The 24,923-nt window shown below is 42.9% G+C and overlaps 1 protein-coding gene and 1 non-coding gene across 3 annotated transcripts in view; one reads left to right on the forward strand and one right to left on the reverse strand.

The window, feature by feature from the left end:
• LOC126272249 (solute carrier family 35 member F5) overlaps nt 1-24,923 on the reverse strand; it is a 142,927-nt gene that overhangs the window by 69,324 nt on the left and 48,680 nt on the right. For both annotated transcript variants that reach the window (XM_049974961.1, XM_049974962.1), the window contains 2 exons: nt 17,038-17,175; nt 10,167-10,223 (listed from right to left, as the gene is read on the reverse strand). In XM_049974961.1, the coding sequence (XP_049830918.1) occupies nt 10,167-10,223; nt 17,038-17,175 (195 nt within the window). The remainder of the gene's footprint in view (nt 1-10,166; nt 10,224-17,037; nt 17,176-24,923) is intronic.
• On the forward strand, nt 15,416-15,613 carry LOC126274918 (U2 spliceosomal RNA). The gene has a single exon (XR_007550467.1). It is a non-coding gene; the product is annotated as a U2 spliceosomal RNA (small nuclear RNA).

Here is a 24,923-nt window from a genome sequence, read left to right on the forward strand (position 1 = left end):
CAACTGTACTCATAGCTCTACTAGCCGAATGATGTTACAGTGCCTAGTAGTGGCAAAAGGACATCAGAGATATACAGCAGGATCAGGTATGAATTAATTGCAAAATTAACATTGGAACTTCCACATAAACAACATATGATTTCCTGCAATACAATGGCAATTTTTTTCAATGCATACCTACAAGCATTTTGCAAATGAAGAGAGTAAGTTGCACTGGAACTGAATTATACCGACAGACTTCTAAGTTGACAAAATCAGGTGACATACAATGGCGAAAGGATATGCATTTTAAGGGAGGGTAAGGAGTCATTCCAATCCCGGGAGCAGAAAGACTTACCTTAGGGGGAAAAAAGGACAGGTATACACTCGCTCACATGCACACATATCCATCCGCACATATACAGACACAAGCAGACATTTGTAAAGGCAAAGAGTTTGGGCAGAGACGTCAGTCAAGGCGGAAGTACAGAGGCAATGACGTTGTTGAATGACAGGTGAGGTATGAGTGACGGAAACTTGAAAATAGCGGAGGTTGAGGCCTCGTGGGTAACAGGAAGAGAGGATATACTGAAGGGCAAGTTCCCATCTCCGGAGTTCGGATAGGTTGGTGTTAGTGGGAAGTATCCAGATAATCTGGATGGTGTAGCACTGTGCCAAGATGTGCTGGCCGCTCACCAAGGCATATTTAGCCACAGGGTGATCCTCATTACCAACAAACACTGTCTGTCTGTGTCCATTCATGCGAATGGACAGTTTGTTGCTGGTCATTCCCACATAGAAACCTTCACAGTGTAGGCAGGTCAGTTGGTAAATCACATGGGTGCTTTCACACATGGCTCTGCCTTTGATCGTGTACACCTTCTGGGTTACAGGACTGGAGTAGGTGGTGGTAGGAGGGTGCACGGGACAGGTTTTACACCGGGGGCAGTTACAAGGGTAGGTCCCAGAGGGTAGGGAAGGTGGTTTGGGGATTTCATAGGGATGAACCAAGAGGTTTTGAAGGTTAGGTGCACGACGGAAAGACACTCTTGGTGGAGTGGGGAGGATTGCATGAAGGATGGATTCATTTCAGGGCAGGGTTTGAGGAAGTCGTATTCCTGCTGGAGAGCCACATTCAGAGTCTGATCCAGTCCTGGAAGGTATCCTGTCACAAGTGGGGCACTTTTGGGGTGGTTCTGTGGGAGGTTCTGGGTTTGATGGGATGAGGAAGTGGCTCTGGTTATTTGCTTCTGTACCAGGTTGGGAGGGTAGTTGCGGGAATGCGAAAGCTGTTATCAGGTTGTTGGTGTAATGATTCAGGGATTCCGGACTGGAACAGATTCGTTTGCCACGAAGACCTAGGCTGTAAGGAAGGGACCGTTTGATGTGGAATGGGTGGCAGCTGTCATAATGGAGGTACTGTTGCTTGTTGTTGGGTTTGATGTGGACGGATGTGTGAAGCTGGCCATTGGACAGATGGAGGTCAACGTCAAGCAAAGTGGCATGGAATTTGGAGTAGGACCAGGTGTATCTGATGAAACCAAAGGAATGAGGTTGGAGAGGAAATTCTGGAGTTGTTCTTCAATGTGAGTCCAGATTTTGAAGATGTCATCAATAAATCTGTACCAAACTTTGGGTTGGCAGGCTTGGGTAACCAAGAAGGCTTCCTCTAAGAGACCCAAAAATAGGTTGGCGTATGAGGGGACCATCCTGGTACCCATGGCTGTTCCCTTTAATTGTTGGTATGTCTGGCCTTCAAAAGTGAAGAAATTGTGCGTCTGGATGAAGCTGGCTAAGGTAATTAGGAAGGAGGTTTTAGGTAGGGTGGCAGGTGATCGGCATGAAAGGAACTACTCCATCGCAGCGAGGCCCTGGACATGCAGAATATTTATGTATAAGGAAGTGGCATCAATGGTTACAAGAATGGTTTCCGGGGGTTACAGATTGGGTAAGGATTCCAGGCAGTCGAGAAAGTGGTTGGTGTCTTTGATGAAGAATGGGAGACTGCATGTAATGGCTTGAAGGTGTTGATCTACGTAGGCAGAGATACGTTCTGTGGGGGCTTGGTAACCAGCTACAATTGGGCGGCTGGGATGATTGGGTTTGTGAATTTTAGGAAGAAGGTAGAAGGTAGGGGTGCGGGGTGTCAGTGGGTTCAGGTGGTTGATGGAGTCAGGTGAGGCCTCACCTTCAGCCCTACTCCCAGATTCAACCAAACAGCCCTCATCAAAGATTTACTGTCCTACACTCATACTCTCTGCTGGAAATATCACTTTGCCATGAAGAAAAATAATCCTAATCCTACTCCTAATGATCCAACTCCCCAAGACTCGATCCAAATTGAACCCTGCCTGGAACAGTTCCGTCCTCCATCACAGTGGGACCCACCTGCTCTTCCTCAAAATCACCCTATCCAAACCTTCCAGGAATTTCTCACTTCCAGCCTTGCCTCTCAATCCTTCTTGAAAAACCTTAATCCTACTCCCAACATCACCACTGCTGAAGCCCAGGCTATCCGTGATCTGAAGGCTGACCGATCCATCGTCATTCTTCCGGCGGACAAGGGTTCCACGACCGTGCTACTTTATCATCGGAAGTATGTGGCCGAGGGACTGCGTCAGCTTTCAGACATCACTACATACAAAGTTTGCCAATGTAATCCCATTCCTGATGTCCAGGTGGAGCTTCAAGGAAAAGTCAGAACCATAGGCCCCTACAAAACCTTTCACCTGACTCCATCAAACTCCTGACCCCACTGACAGCACGCAACCCTACCTTCTACCTACTTCCTAAAATTCACAAACCCAATCATCCCGGCCGTCCAATTGTAGCTGGTTACCAAGCCTCGACAGAACATATCTCTGCCTACATAGATCAACACCTTCAACCCATTGCATGCAGTCTCCCATCCTTCATCAAAGACACCAACCACTTTCTTGAACGCCTGGAATCCTTACCCAATCTGTTAACCCAGGAAACCATCCTTGTAACCATTGATGCCACTTCCTTATACACAAATAGTCCGCACGTCCAGGGCCTTGCTGCGATGGAGCACTTCCTTTCTTGCCGATCATCTGCCACCCTACCTAAAACCTCTTTCCTCATTAACTTAGCGAGCTTCATCCTGATTCACAACTTCTTCACTTTCGAAGGCCAGACATACCAACAATTAAAGGGAACAGCCATGGGTACCAGGATGGCCCCCTCGTACGCCAACCTATTTTTGGGTCGCTTAGAGGAAGAGTGTCTTTCCGCCGTCCACCTAACCTTCGTAACCTCTTGGTTCATCCCTATGAAATCCCCAAACCACCTTCCCTACCCTCTGGGTCCTACCCTTGTAACCGCCCCCAGTGTAAAACCTGTCCCGTGCACCCTCCTACCACCACCAACTCCAGTCCTGTAACCCAGAAGGTGTACACGATCAAAGGCAGAGCCACGTGTGAAAGCACCCACGTCATTTACCAACTGACCTGCCTACACTGTGAAGGTTTCTATGTGGGAATGACCAGCAACAAACTGTCCATTCGCATGAATGGACACAGGCAGACAGTGTTTGTTGGTAATGAGGATCACCCTGTGGCTAAATATGCCTTGGTGCGCGGCCAGCACATCTTGGCACAGTGCTACACCGTCCAGGTTATCTGGACACTTCCCACTAACACCAACCTATCAGAACTCCGGAGATGGGAACTTGCCCTTCAGTATATCCTCTCTTCCTGTTACCCACGAGGCCTCGACCTCCACTATTTTCAAGTTTCCGTCACTCATACCTCACCTGTCATTCAACAACATCTTTGCCTCTGTACTTCCGCCTCAACTGACGTCTCTGCCCAAACTCTTTGCCTTTACAAATGTCTGCTTGTGTCTGTATATGTGCGGATGGATGTGTGTGCATGTGAGCGAGTGTATACCTGTCCTTTTTCCCCCTAAGGTAAGTCTTTCTGCTCCCGGGATTGGAATGACTCCTTACCCTCCCTTAAAATGCATATCCTTTCGTCTTTCCCTCTACTTCCCTCTTTATCCTGGTGAAGCAACCATGGGTTGCGAAAGGTTGAATTTTGTGTGTGTGTTTGTGTTTATTTGTGTGTCTATCAATATACCAACACTTTCGTTTGGTAAGTTACATCATCTTTGTTTTTACATATGTTTTTCCCACGTGGAATGTTTCCCTCACACAATATACGAAAATGTAAGAGAACTGGAAATAGCAATAGGGCTCTGGATGGTTTTGTAAAAATGTATACTCACAGAACCACAAAATTCAGACTATAAAGGAATAACAACGCGTAGGTTGCTACTCAACACATAGGAGATGTTGAGCCCCAGAGAGGCATAATGAAGAAGACTGCTAAAACATGAAAGTCCTTTCAAAATACGAAACACACATTCACACAACCACAACTCTCGCACACTCAAGTTACTGTATGGGGGTGCTGGGGCACAACAGTGACTGCATCTGATATGAGCAGCAATCTGACAGGGTGGGTGATGAGGGTAAGGAGGAAGGAGGAAGCAGGAGTGGGGAGGGGGAGGGATAGCAGGATAGAGGTGGGGGAAGATGCTGTGCTACTCATGGGAGTGTGCAGGGACATGTGACAGGATAGGGCTTCTATGTGCAGTATTGGCTGCCCTGGTGAGGAGAGGGAGGGGGAGACGGGAGAGGGGAGAGGGGAGAGGGCAGAGGGCAGAGGGCAGAGGGCAGAGGGCAGAGGGGAGAGGGCAGAGGGGAGAGGGCAGAGGGCAGAGGGCAGAGGGCAGAGGGCAGAGGGCAGAGGGCAGAGGGCAGAGGGCAGAGGGCAGAGGGCAGAGGGCAGAGGGCAGAGGGCAGAGGGCAGAGGGCAGAGGGCAGAGGGCAGAGGGCAGAGGGCAGAGGGCAGAGGGCAGAGGGCAGAGGGCAGAGGGCAGAGGGCAGAGGGCAGAGGGCAGAGGGCAGAGGGCAGAGGGCAGAGGGCAGAGGGCAGAGGGCAGAGGGCAGAGGGCAGAGGGCAGAGGGCAGAGGGCAGAGGGCAGAGGGCAGAGGGCAGAGGGTAGGTAAGTGGACGACAGAGGCTAGCAGAGGTTGAGGTCACGGGGGGATACGGGAAAAAACAGTATGTTGTAGGGAGACTTCCCAATTCAAAAAAAGTGGTGTTAGGAAGAATCCAAATGGTGCAGGCTGTGGAGCAGTCATTAAAGTAAATCATGTTGAACATCATTTTCAGCATCTGAGTGGTCCATCTCTCTCTTGGCCACAAATTGACATCGGCTATTCGTGTGGACAGACAGCTAGCTGGTTCCTACACCCACATTAAAAAGTGGCACAGTGGTTGCAGCTTCGTTTTAGATCACACAGCTGCTTTCACAGGCAGCCCTGCCTTTCACGGGGTAGGAGATGCCTGTGACAGGACTGGAGTAGTCGTAAGACCTGTCCCACTCCCTGCAAGCACCCACAGGCAGCCCAGAATCTCCCCTCCTACCCTGCTATCTCTCCTCCTTTCTATCCTATGCCCCCTCCTTACTCCAAACACACACTCCAGCAGATTGCCAGTCAGGTCAGATGTAGTTGCAGTCTGGTCCCAATGTCTGGAGACAGTTTCCATGTGTCTGTGAGTTGTGCTTGTGTTATTGTGTGTGTGTTTTTTATATTTTGGAAGAAGGACTTTGTGCAAAAGCTTATCTTTTTCAGCAGTCTTCTTCATTGTGCCTGTCTGCGAGTCAACCTCTCCTTTATACAGTTCAATAATAACTCAATAGTAGTAGTAGTAGAGGGGTTTTGGGTGCACGACAGCAAGGTCTTCAGCGAATAACTCAATAAGTTGCCCAACATGATGTGCTTCACCAATGACTGATACACAGCCAACCAGATTCTTTCTACCAACACCAGCTTTTCTGAATTGCACTCTCACTACAACATATCCTTCGTACCCCTAATGCCTCTGGCCTCAATCTTTGCTAGTCCCTATCCTCCACCTACCTACCCCCTTACCCACTCCCAAACCACCACTACACATGCACGTATCCCACAGACAGCACAGCATCTTCCCTCACCCTTCACACTGCTATTCTGCCCCTCCCCTCCATAGGCAACCTCCTTACCCCCACCACCCATCCCCAGCAGACTGCAGTTCATACCAGATGCATCACAGTTGGGCCCCAGTGCTTGGAAACATAGGCCAAGGGTTAAAAGGTTTTGCACAAATAGTACTAAATACTCTGCAAACACTTACTCTAACAGTGAAAAGTTCGCTTCACCTTTAGAAAGAATTAAAGTTTCACACACTCCACCTGATTTGTATTATTTCCATACATTAAAAAGCCTGCTTGTGACAGTCACAGGAAACAAACAGGAAAACATGGCATTATTAACCAGTTTTAATTCCCAGGTCTCCCCAAAAGGGGGCCCTAGCCACAGGGCATTTCTATTTCCATTCCAAGTACATAAACACACTTCCTTTCCTGGCTGAAGCATTCACTCTACAGCGGATTAAAACTCTGTGCTTGACTGGGACTCAAACCAGAGACACACGCAATTGTCTTGCTGCTGTTCCAGCTTGAGTGTCTGTCTGCAAGCAGAGGTGGGTAGGGGTGGGCACAGTGCACAGACAGAGAGCTGGGCCTAAGGATACACGACGGTAAGCCTCTACCAAGTATCTGTCGGCAGGGGTGGGCAAATGGCTCACACACACACAGAATGAGACATGAACACAGTGCAGCAGGGCCACCTGGTGTGTAGCCTTTACTGCCTATGCATGCCCACAGTGCCCATGCTCCAGATGATAGTATTGGAACAGCCTGTCTTATGCTGTGGGTAAGCCGTTCTCCATGGTGTCTTCTTTTCCAGGAGTGCTAGTCCCGCAACGTAAGAGAGAGATTCTGGAAGAACTGAAGCTGTGAGGTTGGTCTGTGACTTTTACCTAAATAGCTTAATATGCAAGAATATTGCACACAAAATGAAATGTTCTGTCTGAGTCTTGGTCTGGCACATAGTTTTAATCTGTCAGGAAGTTTCAACATTTCCATTGTTATTCATCATCTTCATGATTTAACAAAGACCAATAGCACTAAAATATTTCTGTAATTGTTAGTGGCCTGTTCCAAGAGAAGCAAAATCAGTACTATGTAAAAGTACCTCACCCACAGTAACCTCCAAAAAGCAGCAGCAGTATACTTTGCCCATAGAGAAATAGTCACCCCTGCAGCAAAGGAGTAATTTGACCAAACTGCACAACTTTCACTCTGCATAACTACTCCAAATTTGAAATGAAAACTAATCACTTACACACTAACTCTTACATGCTTCAAACTGGATACACCATTTACATCTTCCACTGATTCTTCTCTCCAGACTTCCACATGAAATATTGCTCCTCACTGAACTCCTTGGGCATGCTATGGCATCATGCCAAAATTGTGCATATTCCAAAAACCTGTTCACAATCACAGATCACTTAACAAACTAACTGAATTTAAACTGGAAAGAACAACATTCTGTCCAGGGACAAAAGTGACAACACACACTGTATAATTCTTTTTATTTCTTCTAGACAGAATCACAGTAACATGTTTTTTTTAAAAAAAAAAATCACGAGTAGTTTTGGCTGTATACTGCCACCTTCACAAACTACAAAAGAAAAAAGAGAAAAGGAAAAAATAAAAATAATTAAAATTTTGCAAGTTCTATTCACAAGTGAGGTAAAATAACATTTTATGCTTCAGTGCTGAAGGAATAAAAATGCACTGGGCAATGTATTTGCTAACATGATTCTTGCATACCAGCCCTTTTGGCAAAGTGGTATTTCTCTGATTTTTGTGTTATTCTGGTTTGGACTGGATTGTGATTTGCTACAATATTCTGACCAGCAAGAGTATTCTATCACATACATAGTAATCACTGTAAAAACAGTATTTTAATTCACTTTAGCATGACTAAGTCCAGCCCTGCAAATGACTCTCACAGCTCTTTTCTTTAATATCAGTAGCCTATGTAAGTCACCTTAGGCTGTTGCACACCATGTCTCTAGTCATCATTTAATGCTTCAGGAAAATAATAAATGGGGGACTGATGACCTTAGCTGTTTAGTCCCCCTTAAACATCCCAACAACAACAACAAAATAATAAATGATTCTGATTACCCCTTTCTCCACAATTTCTGAGTTCATTTTGCTTTAATGCATGATGAAATCAACAAAAAACAATTTCTTGAGGCACTGAACTGCAAATGGTTCTCTCCCAGTTTTCTTTCTACAGTGTACAGCATTAACTACCTTAGGCACAAGTGTTAGGTAAAAAGTAATCTCCAAATCATTCAACTGAAGTTAGTTTGTAGAAAATTTCTTCTTCACCAAGTTAAGCATGGTTACATAATGCAGGCAACAGGGTATATACACTTATTGTACGTTTAACTATCTACAAAGAAATGCTCTTACTAGTCATTAATGCCAGTCAGTACTGAACTTCAAATACCACTACTTAAATAAAATTAAATATCTGAAAAACTACCAATTCCAGAATGAGATTTTCACTCTGCAGCGGAGTGTGCGCTGATGTGAAACTTCCTGGCAGATTAAAACTGTGTGCCCGACCGAGACTCGAACTCGGGACCTTTGCCTTTCGCGGGCAAGTGCTCTACCAACTGAGCTACCGAAGCACGACTCACGTCCGGTACTCACAGCTTTTACTTCTGCCAGTATCCGTCTCCTACCTTCCAAACTTTACAGAAGCTCTTCTGCGAACCTTGCAGAACTAGCACTCCTGAAAGAAAGGATACTGCGGAGACATGGCTTAGCCACAGCCTGGGGGATGTTTCCAGAATGAGATTTTCACTCTGCAGCGGAGTGTGCGCTGATGTGAAACTTCCTGGCAGATTAAAACTGTGTGCCCGACCGAGACTCGAACTCGGGACCTTTGCCTTTCGCGGGCAAGTGCTCTACCAACTGAGCTACCGAAGCACGACTCACGTCCGGTACTCACAGCTTTTACTTCTGCCAGTATCCGTCTCCTACCTTCCAAACTTTACAGAAGCTCTTCTGCGAACCTTGCAGAACTAGCACTCCTGAAAGAAAGGATACTGCGGAGACATGGCTTAGCCACAGCCTGGGGGATGTTTCCAGAATGAGATTTTCACTCTGCAGCGGAGTGTGCGCTGATGTGAAACTTCCTGGCAGATTAAAACTGTGTGCCCGACCGAGACTCGAACTCGGGACCTTTGCCTTTCGCGGGCAAGTGCTCTACCAACTGAGCTACCGAAGCACGACTCACGTCCGGTACTCACAGCTTTTACTTCTGCCAGTATCCGTCTCCTACCTTCCAAACTTTACAGAAGCTCTTCTGCGAACCTTGCAGAACTAGCACTCCTGAAAGAAAGGATACTGCGGAGACATGGCTTAGCCACAGCCTGGGGGATGTTTCCAGAATGAGATTTTCACTCTGCAGCGGAGTGTGCGCTGATGTGAAACTTCCTGGCAGATTAAAACTGTGTGCCCGACCGAGACTCGAACTCGGGAACACTCCGCTGCAGAGTGAAAATCTCATTCTGGAAACATCCCCCAGGCTGTGGCTAAGCCATGTCTCCGCAGTATCCTTTCTTTCAGGAGTGCTAGTTCTGCAAGGTTCGCAGAAGAGCTTCTGTAAAGTTTGGAAGGTAGGAGACGGATACTGGCAGAAGTAAAGCTGTGAGTACCGGACGTGAGTCGTGCTTCAGTAGCTCAGTTGGTAGAGCACTTGCCCGCGAAAGGCAAAGGTCCCGAGTTCGAGTCTCGGTCGGGCACACAGTTTTAATCTGCCAGGAAGTTTCCCATCAGCGCACACTCCGCTGCAGAGTGAAAATCTCATTCTGGAAACATCCCCCAGGCTGTGGCTAAGCCATGTCTCCGCAGTATCCTTTCTTTCAGGAGTGCTAGTTCTGCAAGGTTCGCAGAAGAGCTTCTGTAAAGTTTGGAAGGTAGGAGACGGATACTGGCAGAAGTAAAAGCTGTGAGTACCGGACGTGAGTCGTGCTTCGGTAGCTCAGTTGGTAGAGCACTTGCCCGCGAAAGGCAAAGGTCCCGAGTTCGAGTCTCGGTCGGGCACACAGTTTTAATCTGCCAGGAAGTTTCAAACTACCAATTAATAGAACTTACTATAATGATGCATTATACCAATTTTATCATAAAAATATTTTTGTATTAATAATACATAAATTTAAACAAAGGAACATGTTGAATCTTACCAAACTTGTATTTGCTTCCGAGTAGAAATTTTCATCTTCCACATTGGGATCAATATACTGAAAGGAAGAAAAAACATACAGAATTTCACAAAAACACAAAAATATATGTAATTCATTATACTCCATGCACTGTAACACAAATACATCACTGGTTGGGCAACTTAGAAATAATTGTACAAGTTGATGTGTGTACTATCGCGTATTTCTTATAAAGCACAAGATTTCTAACAGGCCCGAATCATTCCTGCTGCAGCACAATTTTCATGAGTAATACAACTAAAATGTGTTTTTATGTAATCATTTATAATTTAAGCTAATTAGTCTTCTAATAATACACTACTACCTTTAAATAAAAAGTATAATCACTGGTTGTGTGAAGATCCTGATTTCAATGAGCACAAAGTACAGGTAAAGACTGGTTGAAATTTCACAAAGGAAATAGATAAAAATTCCTAATGACATTTGAATGCCACAGCTGAACAAATCCTTTACGCAACAAGGTCTCCATCTCATTGCTTCTGAAAGCAAAATGCAGAAGTGGAGCTCATCTCATACTCTGATCCATACTGCGAGTATCTAAACAACATCATCATTTACTATGTGTCCTATGACATCTTCAGAATAATACTGTAATACTGTATACAGTATACACATTTGAATGGGAAATAATTATCATCAGCTTTCGGGACTGTTATTCGTTGCGGAAGAAAGATGGATAGATTCAGGAAAACTGACTTGGAAGGAGACTCTCCCTCCTTCCCAAATCTATCTCATTCCTCTTTCCTTGCTGAGGAAGACATTAACAGTTCCAAGTCTTAGAAATAGTTTTTGCTTCCTTTCTCCACCTCCACTGTCAATCAGCAGTGTTCTATTTTCATTTCATCAACATAAACACTGACCAACTACTCTATCTTATACAATTCTTTAAAGGAAATTCCCCCTTCTCTCAAAATAATATTATGTACTCTTGATAACTGTTGTCACAGTGGTCAAGGAAGCAGCTCATTTTACACAGCTGCCTTGAAAGATATCAAGAAAGGAAACACTGTAGGACAAATCAATGTGGCACACAGGAAGATTAAATGTAAATTACAGTAACTAAAATTTACAAGTGTGGAATGAGAGCAAGTAAGGGAATAGGTGATTGAAGGACAATGAGTAATGGAGGCTGAGATGAGGAAGGTTACAGGAACATAGGACATATTTCTGGGAGAGTTCCCACCTAAGCAATTCAGAAAAGCTGGTGTTGCTAGTAAGGACCCACATGGCACAGGCTGTGAAGCAGTTACTGAAATGGATAACATTGTGTTGGGCAGCATGCTCAGCAACTGGGTGATCCAACTTCTTCTTGACCACAGTTTGTTGGTGGCCATTCATGTGGACAGACAGCATGTTGGTTGTGATGTCCATGTAGAATGCAGCACAGTGGATGCAGCTTAGCTTGTAGATCACATGACTGGTTTCACAGGTAGCCCTGCCTCTGATGGGACAGGTGATGCTTGTGACCAGACTGGAGTATATTGTGGTGGGAGGTTATATGGTACAGGTTCTGCAACCACATCTCTTACAAGGATATGATCCATGAGGCATCAGTTTGGGACTAGCGTTTGAGTACGGATGGGCAAGGATATTGCGTAGGGTCAGTGGAGTAGCACTGTGGGAAGATAGTACTGTATTTACTCGAATCTAAGCCGCACCTGAAATATGAGACTTGAAATCAAAGGAAAAAAAAAATTCACAAATCTAAGCCACACCTGAAATTTGAGACTTGAAATTCAAGGGGAGAGAAAAGATTTAGACCGCCCCTCCACACCGAAACAAAGTTGGTCCATTGTAAGATGAGCCACAATTGAGGTTGAATGGATGAAGATACAGCTACAGTAGTTTGGTTAGAGTCGTAAGCTTAACAGTTAAGCTTTACCAAGTAGCCATTGCTATATGTCAGGCACTCCATATTTATAGCGGTACCCTTCCTTTTTCACTTGCTTCGTCTGGTTTGAATCGATTGCTTATTTTGCTTTGATCTGACAAGTGTCGTTCTCTTTGTTATAGGTGTTAACGTCACTCTAAGCTGAAAATGCATTATTGTACTGCATCATGCATTATTTGTTGTATTCTGATAATGAGTGTTTACAACCTGTCGCCGCTCGTGGCATGGCTTGCTTCTGTGCACGCTACCGCCACTTACAATTTAAAAAAAAAAAAAAAAAGTGGAATTGTCTCATAAGCGAAACAATGGCAAGATACTGCTATTTGTTGTTACTTACACTGCTGCTTTCTTTGATAATAATCAACAAGAACCAAATAATAGACTGCGTATGATAGAAGTTCTGAACGAGGGTTCAGCGAAACTTTTTCTCCGTTTCAAAATCTTTGCAGATGCCTCTTTAGTACATTACATTCTGCACAGAAATTAGAGTCATCTTAGATTTAAAAATCTAGTTAGTTGCCATGCTTCATTTTTGACTGTATCACTATTCAGTGTAAGAATAATATCTGAATATAAACATGACATGATATGTATATTCTTCCACGTTTGCTGTTGTCTCACTCTAGTTCCGTAGTTTACTAGGCAGACAGGATTTAAATGAGATAGCAGCAAACACTAAAGAATACATGGCATAATGTTTACATTCTTCTACCTTTTCTTTTAATTTTTTTCTGACACAGAGGTTTTGGCGCCATTATTTATCTTTGTGCCTGCAAAGCATGCCTGTGTAGTGCTACAATCAGTATATTCAATAGCAGAAGTTACTTATGGCGCCACCTACCAACATTTTTCAGGACTTCTGCTTACTTTGCACTCAATTATAAGTCGCAGGTGGTTTTTTGGATTACAAAAACCAGAAAAAAGTGCAGCTTAGATTTGCGTAAATACGGTAAGTACCACATTTCTCATTTCAGGGCATGAAGTGAGTTAGTCAAAACCCTGACAGAGAATGTGATTCAGTTGCTCCAGTTCTGGGTGGTACTGTGTCATGAAGGGAATGTTCCTCTGTGGTTCAGGTGGTGGGTCTTACGAGATGGTGGGTGACTGGAGAGATAAAGCATGCAAACTTGTTTCTGTACAAAGTTGGGTAATTAACAGTATTTTGAGAGGGACTGCTCAACACTGTTGATGTGACAGCTACAGGTGACTAGGCTGTACGGAAAGGACTTCTTGATATGGAATGGACAGCAGCTGCCAGAGTGGAGGTATTGCTGGTGGGTTTGATATGGAAGGAAGTACTACTAATGTAGCCATCTTTGAGTTGGAGGTCACATCACGGAAAATGGCTCACTGGATTGAGGAGGACCATGTGAAGCAAAAGGGGGAGAAGGTGTTGAGGTTCTGGAGGAATGTGGATAGGGTGTCCTCACCCTTGAGCCAGAATATGAAGTTGTTATCAATGAATCTCAAGCATGTGAGGGGTTTGAGATTCTAGGTGATTAGGAAGGGTTTCTCTAAATGTTCCATGAATAGGTTGGAATTGGATGGTGCCATGCAGGTGCCCATTGCCATACTGTGGATTTGTTTGTAGGTGACACCTTCAAGGAGAAGTAATTGTAGGTGAGAATATTGGTCATAGTGACAAGGAAGGTCACCACAGTTCCGAATGCCTGATAGATTCTAAACCTACTACTGCTGGGAGTAATTACCCTACAGCTGTTCACATATTGAACAGAGTGCTACCAAAGTACACGCACTGCTGGAGTGACCTTGAAGTAGCCAATCACAGGTCAAGATTCAGGACATACAGTAATGGCCGCAATGCAAAACACTAATCAGCTCAATATCACTGCCTGGCAAGGATTGTAGCGAGCAGTGTGGCAAGCAGCAATGGTGCAGGATAAAGGGACCAGTAAGACACAGGGCATTTAACTCATCATCGCTGTGCCAACCCAGTGAGCAGCAAGCCACGAGGTCGCAGCATAAACGCACGCTTAGAAATCCATACTCCTGAACACTATAAGATGTGCCAACCTAAACATGAAACAACAAGGAAGGAAGAAAAATCTGGAAAAAAATTTGGGAAGCGCTTTCTCAATACCGACTCGTGCAGTTTGATATGGTTATGGTCAAGGGAGACCAAGAGATGAATACACTAAACAGATCCAGAGGGATGTAGGTTGCAGTAGGTACAGGGAGATGAAGAAGCTTGCACAGGATAGAGTAGCATGGAGAGCAGCATCAAACCAGTCTCTGGACTGAAGACCACAACAACAACATAGGTCAATATACCACAAGGTATCACAGTCTTTTTTAAAATCAAAGAAGAAATCATGGAGTATAGACAACAGGTAGAAGCCATCCTTGTAACAGACCCTATGCAGTTCAGTCCTCATTTGTGGGTTGGCTCTAACAAAATCCACAGTAGAGATCAACAAAAGACTCCTCATCTCAACAGAGAAACACAACTGCCAGTTAACCATTCATAAAAGCAACTTACAAACATTTGTGATACAGATGGGTCTTAGCTGCCCAGGAGTTTTACCGAAACAATCACACTTAACCTCTACCCAGTTGGGAGCTTGCTTTTACACCAGATACAATTAAGACTGCAAGAATGTGATTCCACCTCCCCGTCAAACTGTCGACATTACTATAGTGGAATGGTTTGTGTGCCTAATCTATGGTCACATCCATACCATAAGTGCAACCACATTTTAGTAGTATATATGAAGAGTTCCCTGAAGAAAGAAGGGCAAGCAGTCTATTCAGTAGTTGCATGGGCAACAGCCTGAATGACTGACTGATCTAGCCTTGTAACATTAGCTAACAAATGTTATATTTTTACTGTAAATGCTGAAAGCAAGGATAAATTACTATTTTATTTCCTGAGGACACACAGCCTACTGTATTGTGGAAAGCTACATCAAACCATTATTCAGACTAAAGACTTAACAAGTGCATGAAGGTGGTGTCATAAATATACACCCAGAAATTATAGCATTTGGTTGCATACTCTGTAGGGTCCGATTTCCTCCACCCATCTTTTCTGTGGACGGAAGGAATATGGATAGTTGTCAGACACAAACATTCGGGCACTCCGAAAGTTCCCATGTAAAGCAACACACAACTGGACAATAAGGAACAGATGGTGTAATGGGTTCACTGAGAAAGAACAAAACCTGAATGTTACGTTCATTCAACTATAGCACACCAGATAGCCATGCAGTAGCTAGACAATTAACTTTTATGAAGTTGACAAGTATTACCAGTTGCTGAAAATGTAAATAATGTTTGTTAACAATGTCTTCCCAACGTCAAAGCACCTAGTCATTAAACATCACTGGAGTGCAATAATTGGTAGGTTAGGTTAGGTTAGGTTTATCTGATAAGTCCTGCATCGCAGGACCAGAATATTAAACTCATTTTTGGCTCATGACGGAGTGCTAGGGGCTTGCTCCACCTCTGTCGCGGGTTGGCCCGGCATTGCAGTACCGCCGGGATCGGCCCACCTAAAATTAATTAAAACACAGCTTGAAATGAGATAAGCCTACTGTATTGTGGAAAGCTACATCAAACCATTATTCAGACTAAAGACTTAACAAGTGCATGAAGGTGGTGTCATAAATATACACCCAGAAATTATAGCATTTGGTTGCATACTCTGTAGGGTCCGATTTCCTCCACCCATCTTTTCTGTGAACGGAAGGAATATGGATAGTTGTCAGACACAAACATTCGGGCAAAGTGTGTGGCAAAGAGTTCTGCAATAACAGTAGGTTCAGTATGGACATTACCATCTAAACATAACAGAGAGTAAAATCCATAGCTGTATATACATGAACAGTCAAACCTGTAATGCTGTGTTATATGGTGCTTACTAAAAATGTCTGCAAGTATGAATGTACAGACACCATCTGAAGCTCTTTCAGGGGAAAACTATTTTTAAAATTACCAAAGTTGTTACATACGGTTAAGATATCAAATTTCCAGAAGGGCAATACCTACTGCTGGATAATATGATAGCTGTCCAAGTTCTAGTACGTCGTGAAAATAACCATTACAGATCCACTGGATGATAATTGTAAATGCACCCAGGGGTGGTGGGAAGAAGGCGAAAAGATAGCTCCTGTTTTGGCCTCCACTTGCAGCACTTGCTGAGTAGTAACAACGTCTACATGTAGAACTTCAACACCTGTCACATCAGGAATGGGGGGAGGGGGTGGCAATGCTTAAGGTACAACTGCACAGTGGGTGGAATACATGTCACTTCCCCACAGCATATTACTGTAAAATTTGAAATAATGGAGTACAAACTCCAAAATAGGAACTGAACACAACTGACCCACAATGAATGAGGGAAAAGAAAGTCTGGAGGAAGTAAAGTGAATAACTGTAATTGGTGTTCTAGTGAACATCTAAGTGACCATCAATGGAACTGTCCAACGGACCAAGCCTGAGGGGAAAGCATTTATTTATGGTTTTGATAGAAAATTCAGGATTCCAAAAAACTGTAATAAGCATATTTTCAGAGCTACTCCGAAAGTTCACATGTAAAGCAACACACAACTGGACAATAAGGAACAGGTGGTGTAATGGGTTCACTGAGAAAGAACAAAACCTGAATGTTACGTTCATTCAACTATAGCACACCAGATAGCCATACAGTAGCTAGACAATTAACTTTTATGAAGTTGACAAGTATTACCAGTTGCTGAAAATGTAAATAATGTTTGTTAACAATGTCTTCCCAACGTCAAAGCACCTAGTCATTAAACATCACTGGAGTGCAATAATTGGTACTGCTTTAAGACCATTATCTATAAATAACAAAGCATTTTATAAGGCTGTTAAAGACAACATACACAAGTACAACCTTATAAGTATACTAAGATGAGATACATTAACAACATTAGGAAGTAAAGCAGCAAGAATACTCACCATGTATGTAGCTGGTTTACTGCACTGATTCCGCCAAGGAGGCCAAATGCACAATCCCAACAAGTAAAGTGTGAACATCGATGTCTTCACATAGGTGCTGAAGAATGGCTTCTCAAACTCTGCATTATGATAAATGTACTGCACACACAGATGAAAATATTCCATCAGCTGCCATCATAGTCTTTCCAGGATACATAATTATAATCTATTGTGCAAACACACACAATAAAATGCATCCAACATACATATTTCACCATACTTCTAATTTGGGACTTTTTAAAATGTGTGGTACTTTACTTTCTCTGTTCTACAATGCTTTGAGTTCACTGAGAAGTGGTGATGGTTAGACAGGTGTGGGGGATGGTCACGGTTGGACGGAATTCTTGAAATAGGACTGGTCAGTGGCTCATTTTAGCTACGTATTGTACTTCTCAATACAACCAAAAACATGAAGAGCACATCTGCGCAGCAGCACACCGCAATCCGGTGAGAGATCAGGATACGGTGCGGTACAGGTGAAGTGCTGGGAATGGAATGTTCTGTGGTGGTAAGAACAAATTTTGTATGATATTCTACATGGTCATTACAACTGGTGAAGTGTTGTTTGCTGAAGGACACCAGAGAAGAGTAAAGCCTCCAGTCAGTCTTAGAACGCTGCCAACTGGGTTTCTACGAAGGTGGGATAGTAGTCAGCAAATGGATAGCACATGGAAATGGTCGCTCAAGTACGTGTCAGAGATAATGGACCACACAAGACAAGAGGCAAACAGAATGTGAAAAACAGGAGGAAATATTAACACTGTGATAAGTAAAACAATAAACTGGTAGCCAAGATGCAGGAATTCTTTTTATTCCACGATTACCGGTTTCGGCAAAACTAAAGCCGTCATCATCTGTCCTCCCTAGATCCGATGATGGTGGCTTTAGTTTCACTGAAACCGGTAATCATGGAATAAAAAGAATTCCCGTGGTTTTGGCTCCCAGTTTATTAATTTACAAGCATCTAGATCGCTCCCACATGAGCACAATGTGCTCCCTACAAAACTGTGATGAGTGGTGTAAAATTAATCTGAGCCATTGGACAAAGGATGAAGCTAGTTAAGTTGCAAGTCCAGACAGAGTTAGAGTAAAGCATTTCTACTTGGTTGTTGGAGATCTGTTATTTGACTACATTTTGGAGATTGCATGACAGTAATGCATATATTTACTTCTAAGGCAGAAAATTTGATTTTTACACGAGAATGATGCATATGTTATCTTCTCAGACAGAAAATTTTGGATGTATGTTGAGGAAGGTGTAACTAAGTTGACTTTGTTACAATCCAATGCCACACATGGAAGGTTCTGCAATCAAGAAAAAATTCAAGTAATAGATACAAAAAGTATGCCTTTAAAAGATGAATATAATATGGAATGAACAGAACTAAAAATATTGGAATCAACTGCAGATAAAGCAAACATAAAAGATTATTCAAAAGTCATGCACAAACAAGAACTGAAAGATGCTCTGTGTAACTATTTACATGTTTTTGGTGACCAATAAGATATTATTAAAGAACATCAGTGCTATCTTGAATCAAAGCTCAACAAATCTTTAACTTACCACTTATCCAACAGGCAAAAAAAGGTCAGAAGCAAACAGAGAAATCAGACAGATGCCAGAGTGGCATATAATAGAAAATTCAGAGGCCATATTGTAATCTTCCTGTAGTGGTATGAAAACCAGGAGGAAAAGTTCCTGTAGTGTTGCATGCAGGAGCCAGTAATGAAGTTTTAGTAGCAAGTCACAACATGTCTGGAAAATTTGGAATAATATCTACACAGAGCAGCATTATCTATCAAGTTTGGCTGATGTTTTCATAGTGAGAAATTCCCTTGACATAATCACCACAAAGACATACCACATTTACAATCGCTGGAAGACGTTATCAACTTAGAGTCCTACCATTTGGGTCGAATTTAAGTGCAAGTGTGCTTACTGCATCTATGGACCACTATTGGAATCTTAATTTTTTGATTGTATACATGTTTATATGGATGAGTGGGAAGGAGGGGCTAGAAAATCATTAAACATCAAAAATCAAAATCTGGTACAAAGGGTAATTAAATTTCTTGGTCACATCATTTCATTAGAACTAATAGTACCAGGACAAAACAAGAAAGCTGCAGTAAGAAATTTTCCTACACCAAGTAGTAAAAACCAGTCGAGACCATTCATGGGCTTGCATAGCTTTCATTGAAGGCTTTTTTCCAAAACAAGCCCTGAATAGTGTTAGGGTATGATACAATTTTGTAATGGATAAGCAGATAGCCAATCAGCCTTCAATGCAATTAAGTAGGAACAACTAAGGATAAGATGTTATATCATCTGGATTTAAGTCTTTATTTTGGTCTGGTGACAGATGCATCTTACATCTATTTGGGAGTTTATTTGTTTCAAATACAAATTATTAGCAGAGAACTGAAATTTTGTATCACAGGTTTTGCAAGCAAAGCTATAATAGCTTGAAAAAAGCAATAATCCACCAACAAACTTAAAGCTTTGGCCACAGTTTGGGCATTCAAGAAATTTCATTTTTATTTAGCAGGTAACCTTACAAAAATATACAGTAATCACAAGGCATTCAGTCTTCTACTTACAATTAGTTGTAAAGTATTGCACACACATTCAGCATGATGGTCACTATATCTTATGAGTAGAGTTTAGAGACAGTTTACATCAAATGAGAGTTGAATATAGTTGTGGATGCACTATCACAATCAGCAGAAGAATTAGAAGAATCATCTCCACATAATGGAGTAAATACAAACTTATAAGTTTTGTTGATGAAAGACAGAACATACTGGGCAGATCTAAAAACTTGAGTCAGATGAAAGAGGAATATCCTGCTTTCTCTAAATAAAAGAATAACTGAAAAATGAGCCACACGACAAGTTTTCACAGAGACCTGTTACTTTACAGAAGGCTGCCCGACACATAAATAGTATACATTCCCAAGGAGGCTGAAAACATGATGATTTGGCACATACACTATGTAGTTGTTTAGATATCTGTGGCACCTTGTTTACAGTACAAGAAGGACTTAAATATGTTTCTGCATTATATGATGTGTTCCCTAAGAATTTGAAATTATATGTTGTAAAGAATGCCATCATCACTGAGATAACTAAAAGATTTTGTGATATTTACTGTCTGGTATCCCGGCCTGGTAAGTTTGAAAGCCCGCTGAATAGCACAGACCTCAATGGAGGCTGCTACTGTACATGGCACTACTTTGATCTGCAAGCACTGCTGCCAATGCTGTAGTGCTGGTTACACAGACATGCCCATCCTGCCGGCCTATCACCAATCACAAATATCCATTAAAGCCAGCAGCACCACTCAGTCAGTCAATCTTGACTCCTGTACCGTTGTATTGGTCTCACTACACACTGTTGTTTGGTTCTGGATTTGCTACGTCTTAGGTTTTTGATATTGGTTTAATTGTTGGACTTGTTATACTGCCATGCCTTCTCTGTTGATTGTCTTTCTCTTGTTGTCGTCTACCTGTTTGTTTGCTCTCTGGCGGCTCGCCATTGATGCCCTCCGCAAGTCTCGCAGGTTCTTGACTCATTCCCGGTCTTGTTGATTTCGGTCACAATAACTGGTGATGAGGTAAAATGTTAGCAGTGTCCCATGAACGCAAACAGTAACAGCAACAGCTGCTCCTACTGCAGCAACTGCAACAGCAGTTTCAACAAGAGACTGAACTGCTCAGTCAGGAAAACCATCTTATGTCGGATTCTTTGTAGGTTCAGGGTTCCCAACCCATCCAGGAAGTGGTCACTTTCCAGGTGGAGAGCCCACCACCTGCGTTTCCACCATTTTAACGATGCCAAAGAGGACTGGGACATGTATTTGCAGCAGCTGAAATGACACTTCACTGCTTTTCAGGTATCAGATGACACTCTCCAACGGTTGCTCTTCTTTTCTTGGGCTTCCCTGGAAACGTTTTTCTTACTAAAGAGGTCAGCTCTACTCTCAAATCTGGCTGCACTCACATTCAAGGAGATGTGTTTGTTGCTGTCAGATTATTACTTGCAATGGTTTCATGGGGTCACATTGCACCTCAAGTTTCATCAGTACCACAAGCAATCTGTGGCACAACCCAGGCCAAGTTTGAGTAGAGGCACAAAGGTGGCACAGATACTGTCAAGCTCCTGGTAGGGAATTGTGTCCAAGATAACCTGAACTTCAACAGTGACCGAGGATCCAGACAGTGAGAGGACAACCAGACTGAAAATATTGGCAGCTGAGTGACTACTGGCAACAGAGTGATCAGCTCTACAACCTTTAGATATGTAGATTTTGCTTCTGTGGGGATTCACAGTATCTAATTGTTTGATAAAAGAATAAATTTTAGGTATGTAGCATTGACTGTAAATTGATCCCGGAGAAGAATCACTGTAGCCATATGCGACCTATGTACGGGATAACAGGGCCAAGTCAAGGGGAACCAAGACAAGCATATGTTTGGAGGTAACACAAGGAAACAGTATCCCCTGTGTCCACCTCGAAATGGACATCATGATTAGCTCACTGCCTGTGAGTGATGTTTTTGCTGGGACTGATTCACTGTTGCAATTTCACTTGTACAAACCAAACTTGCACAACTTCCCATGGAGATTCTTTAATCTGAGGTGTAATGGTACAATTGGCCCCAGATTCGGAGGAACGCACTGCAGCCCTCAAACTAGACAACCCTTACCACTTTCATAATTTTTGAAAATTGTTTACTCTTTCAAGGTCATGCAGGCAGCAAATGAATGCCTCACAACTCAACCTCAAACAGCAGCTGTTCAGCTGCTGCCTTGGGGTTGGAATTCTTGTAGGTTTTTTCCTTGAGTGTCGTCATGAATTGTTAATTTCAGACGTGTCAATGACATCTGAACAGCCTGTCATGTCCCATAGGTGTAAGCATCAGGGTCTCCCATCATGCCCTGACTGTTTCATAGAGCACCCATGTGTGGACTGTCAGACTGCTGGATGCACTGCCCCTGTTGAGGGAAATACGGGAATCACCAGACTGTCTGTTGCCAACTGCCACAACAGTCAGATGCCAATTCTTCCATGCATCACCAGAAAGTACATCATCTTCAGGCAGTTGTTTCTCAGGGCAATTCGTACACTACCAAGTTGTTTATCAGCCTCATGATTGCTAACCAGGATATCCATTTCCAGGTGGACACAGAAACTATCATTTCCTTGATTAATCTCCAAACGTAAGCTTGTCTTGGTTCCTCTGACTTGGCCTTGGTCTTTGATACAATGAGTGCATATGGTGACAGATCAGTTCCTGTTTGCAGTCAATTCACAATCAATATTACTTACCTAAAGGTTGTAAAGCTGACTACTCTGTTTTCGATAGTCACCCAGTTGGCAATATTTTCAATCTGCATGTCTTCCCACTGTTTGGATTCTCCATCACTGATGGGTTTCAAGTTCCCTTTCAGGAGTTTGACATCATCTGTGCTGCTGTCCTGACTATTCAAACCTGGCATGAGGTGTGCCACAGATTTTGGTGCTCATATCTCCTTACACCTCCCCATGAACCATGGACCTTGCCGTTGGTGGGGAGGCTTGCGTGCCTCAGCGATACAGATGGCCGTACCGTGGGTGCAACCACAACGGAGGGGTATCTGTTGAGAGGCCAGACAAACGTGTGGTTCCTGAAGAGGGGCAGCAACCTTTTCAGTAGTTGCAGGGGCAACAGTCTGGATGATTGACTGATCTGGCCTTGTAACAATAACCAAAACGGCCTTGCTGTACTGGTACTGTGAACGGCTGAAAGCAAGGGCAAACTACGGTCATAGTTTTTCCGGAGGGCATGCAGCTTTACTGTATGGTTAAATGATGACAGCGTCCTCTGTGGTAAAATATTCCGGAGGTAAAATAGTCCCCCATTCGCATCTCTGGGCGGGGATTACTCAAGAGGACGTTGTTATCAGGAGAAAGAAAACTGGCATTCTACGGATCGGAGCATGGAATGTCAGATCCCTTTATCGAGCAGGTAGGTTAGAAAATTTAAAAAGGGAAACGGATAGGTTAAAGTTAGATATAGTGGGAATTAGTGAAGTTCAGTGGCAGGAGGAACAAGACTTCTGGTCAGGTGACACAGGGTTATAAACACAAAATCAAATAGGGGTAATGCAGGAGTAGGTTTAATAATGAATAGAAAAATAGGAATGTGGGTAAGCTACTACAAACAGCATAGTGAACGCATTATTGTGGCCAAGATAGATACGAAGCCCACGCCAACTACAGTAGTACAAGTTTATATGCCAACTAGCTCAGCAGATGATGAAGAAATTGATGACATGTATGATGAGATAAAAGAAATTATTCAGATAGTGAAGGGAGACGATAATTTAATAGTCATGGGTGACTGGAATTTGAGTATAGGAAAAGGGAGAGAAGGAAACATAGTAGGTGAATATGGATTGGGGCTAAGAAATGAAAGAGGAAGCTGCCTGGTAGAATATTGCACAGAGCATAACTTAATCATAGCTAACACTTGGTTCAAGAATCATAAAAGAAGGTTGTAAACATGGAAGAAACCCGGAGATACTTAAAGGTATCAGATAGATTATGTAATGGTAAGACAGAGATTTAGGAACCAGGTTTTAAATTGTAAGACATTTCCAGGGGTAGATGTGGATTCTGACCACAATCTATTGGTTATGAACTGCAGATTAAAATCGAAGAAACTGCAAAAAGATGGGAATTTAAGGAGATGGGACCTGGATAAACTGAAAGAACCAGAGGTTGTACAGAGTTTCAAGGAGAACATAAGGGAACAATTGACAGGAATGGGGGAAAGAAATACAGTAGAAGAAGAATGGGTAGCTTTGAGGAATGAAATAGTGAAGGTAGCAGTGGATCAAGTAGGTAAAAAGACAAGGGCTAGTAGAAATCCTTGGGTAACAGAAGAAATACTGAATTTAATTGACGAAAGGAGAAAATATAAAAATTCAATAAATGAAGGCAAAAAGGAATACAAATGTCTCAAAAATGAGATCAACACAAAGTGCAAATTGGCTAAGCAGGGATGGCTAGAGGACAAATGAAAGGATGTAGAGGCTTATCTCACTAGGATTAAGTTATATACTGCCTACAGGAAAATTAAAGAGACCTTTGGAGAAAAGAGAACCACTTGTATGAAAATCAAGAGCTCAGATGGAAACCCAGTTCTAACCAAAGAAGGGAAAGCAGAAAGATGGAAGGTGGATATAGAGGGTCTAAAATCAAGGGCGATGTACATGAGGACAATATTATGGAAATGGAAGAGGATGTAGATGAAGATGAAATGGGAGATACGATACTGCGTGAAGAGTTTGACAGAGACCTGAGTCGAAACAAGGCCCCAGGAGTAGACAACATCCCATTAGAACTACTGACGGCCTTGGGAGAGCCAGTCCTGACAGAACTCTACCATCTGGTGTGCAAGATGTACGAGACAGGCGAAATACCCTCAGACTTCAAGACGAATATAATAATTTCAATCCCAAAGAAAGCAGGTGTTGACAGATGTGAAAATTACCAACTATGAGTTTAATACGCCACAGCTGCAAAATACTAATGCGAATTATTTACAGACGAATGAAAAAACTGGTAGAAGCCGACATCGGGGAAGATCAGTTTGGATTCCGCAAAAATGTTGGAACACGTGAGGCAAAACTGACCTTACGACTTATCTTAGAAGAAAGATTAAGGAAAGGCAAACCTACATTTCTAGCATTTTTAGACTTAGACAAAGCTTTTCACAATGTTGACTGGAATACTCTCTTCCAGATTCTAAAGATGGCAGAGGTAACATACAGAGAGCAAAAGGCTATTTACAATTTGT

The sequence above is a fragment of the Schistocerca gregaria genome, chromosome 5 (assembly GCF_023897955.1).
Source record: "Schistocerca gregaria isolate iqSchGreg1 chromosome 5, iqSchGreg1.2, whole genome shotgun sequence".
NCBI classification, from domain to species: domain Eukaryota; kingdom Metazoa; phylum Arthropoda; class Insecta; order Orthoptera; family Acrididae; genus Schistocerca; species Schistocerca gregaria.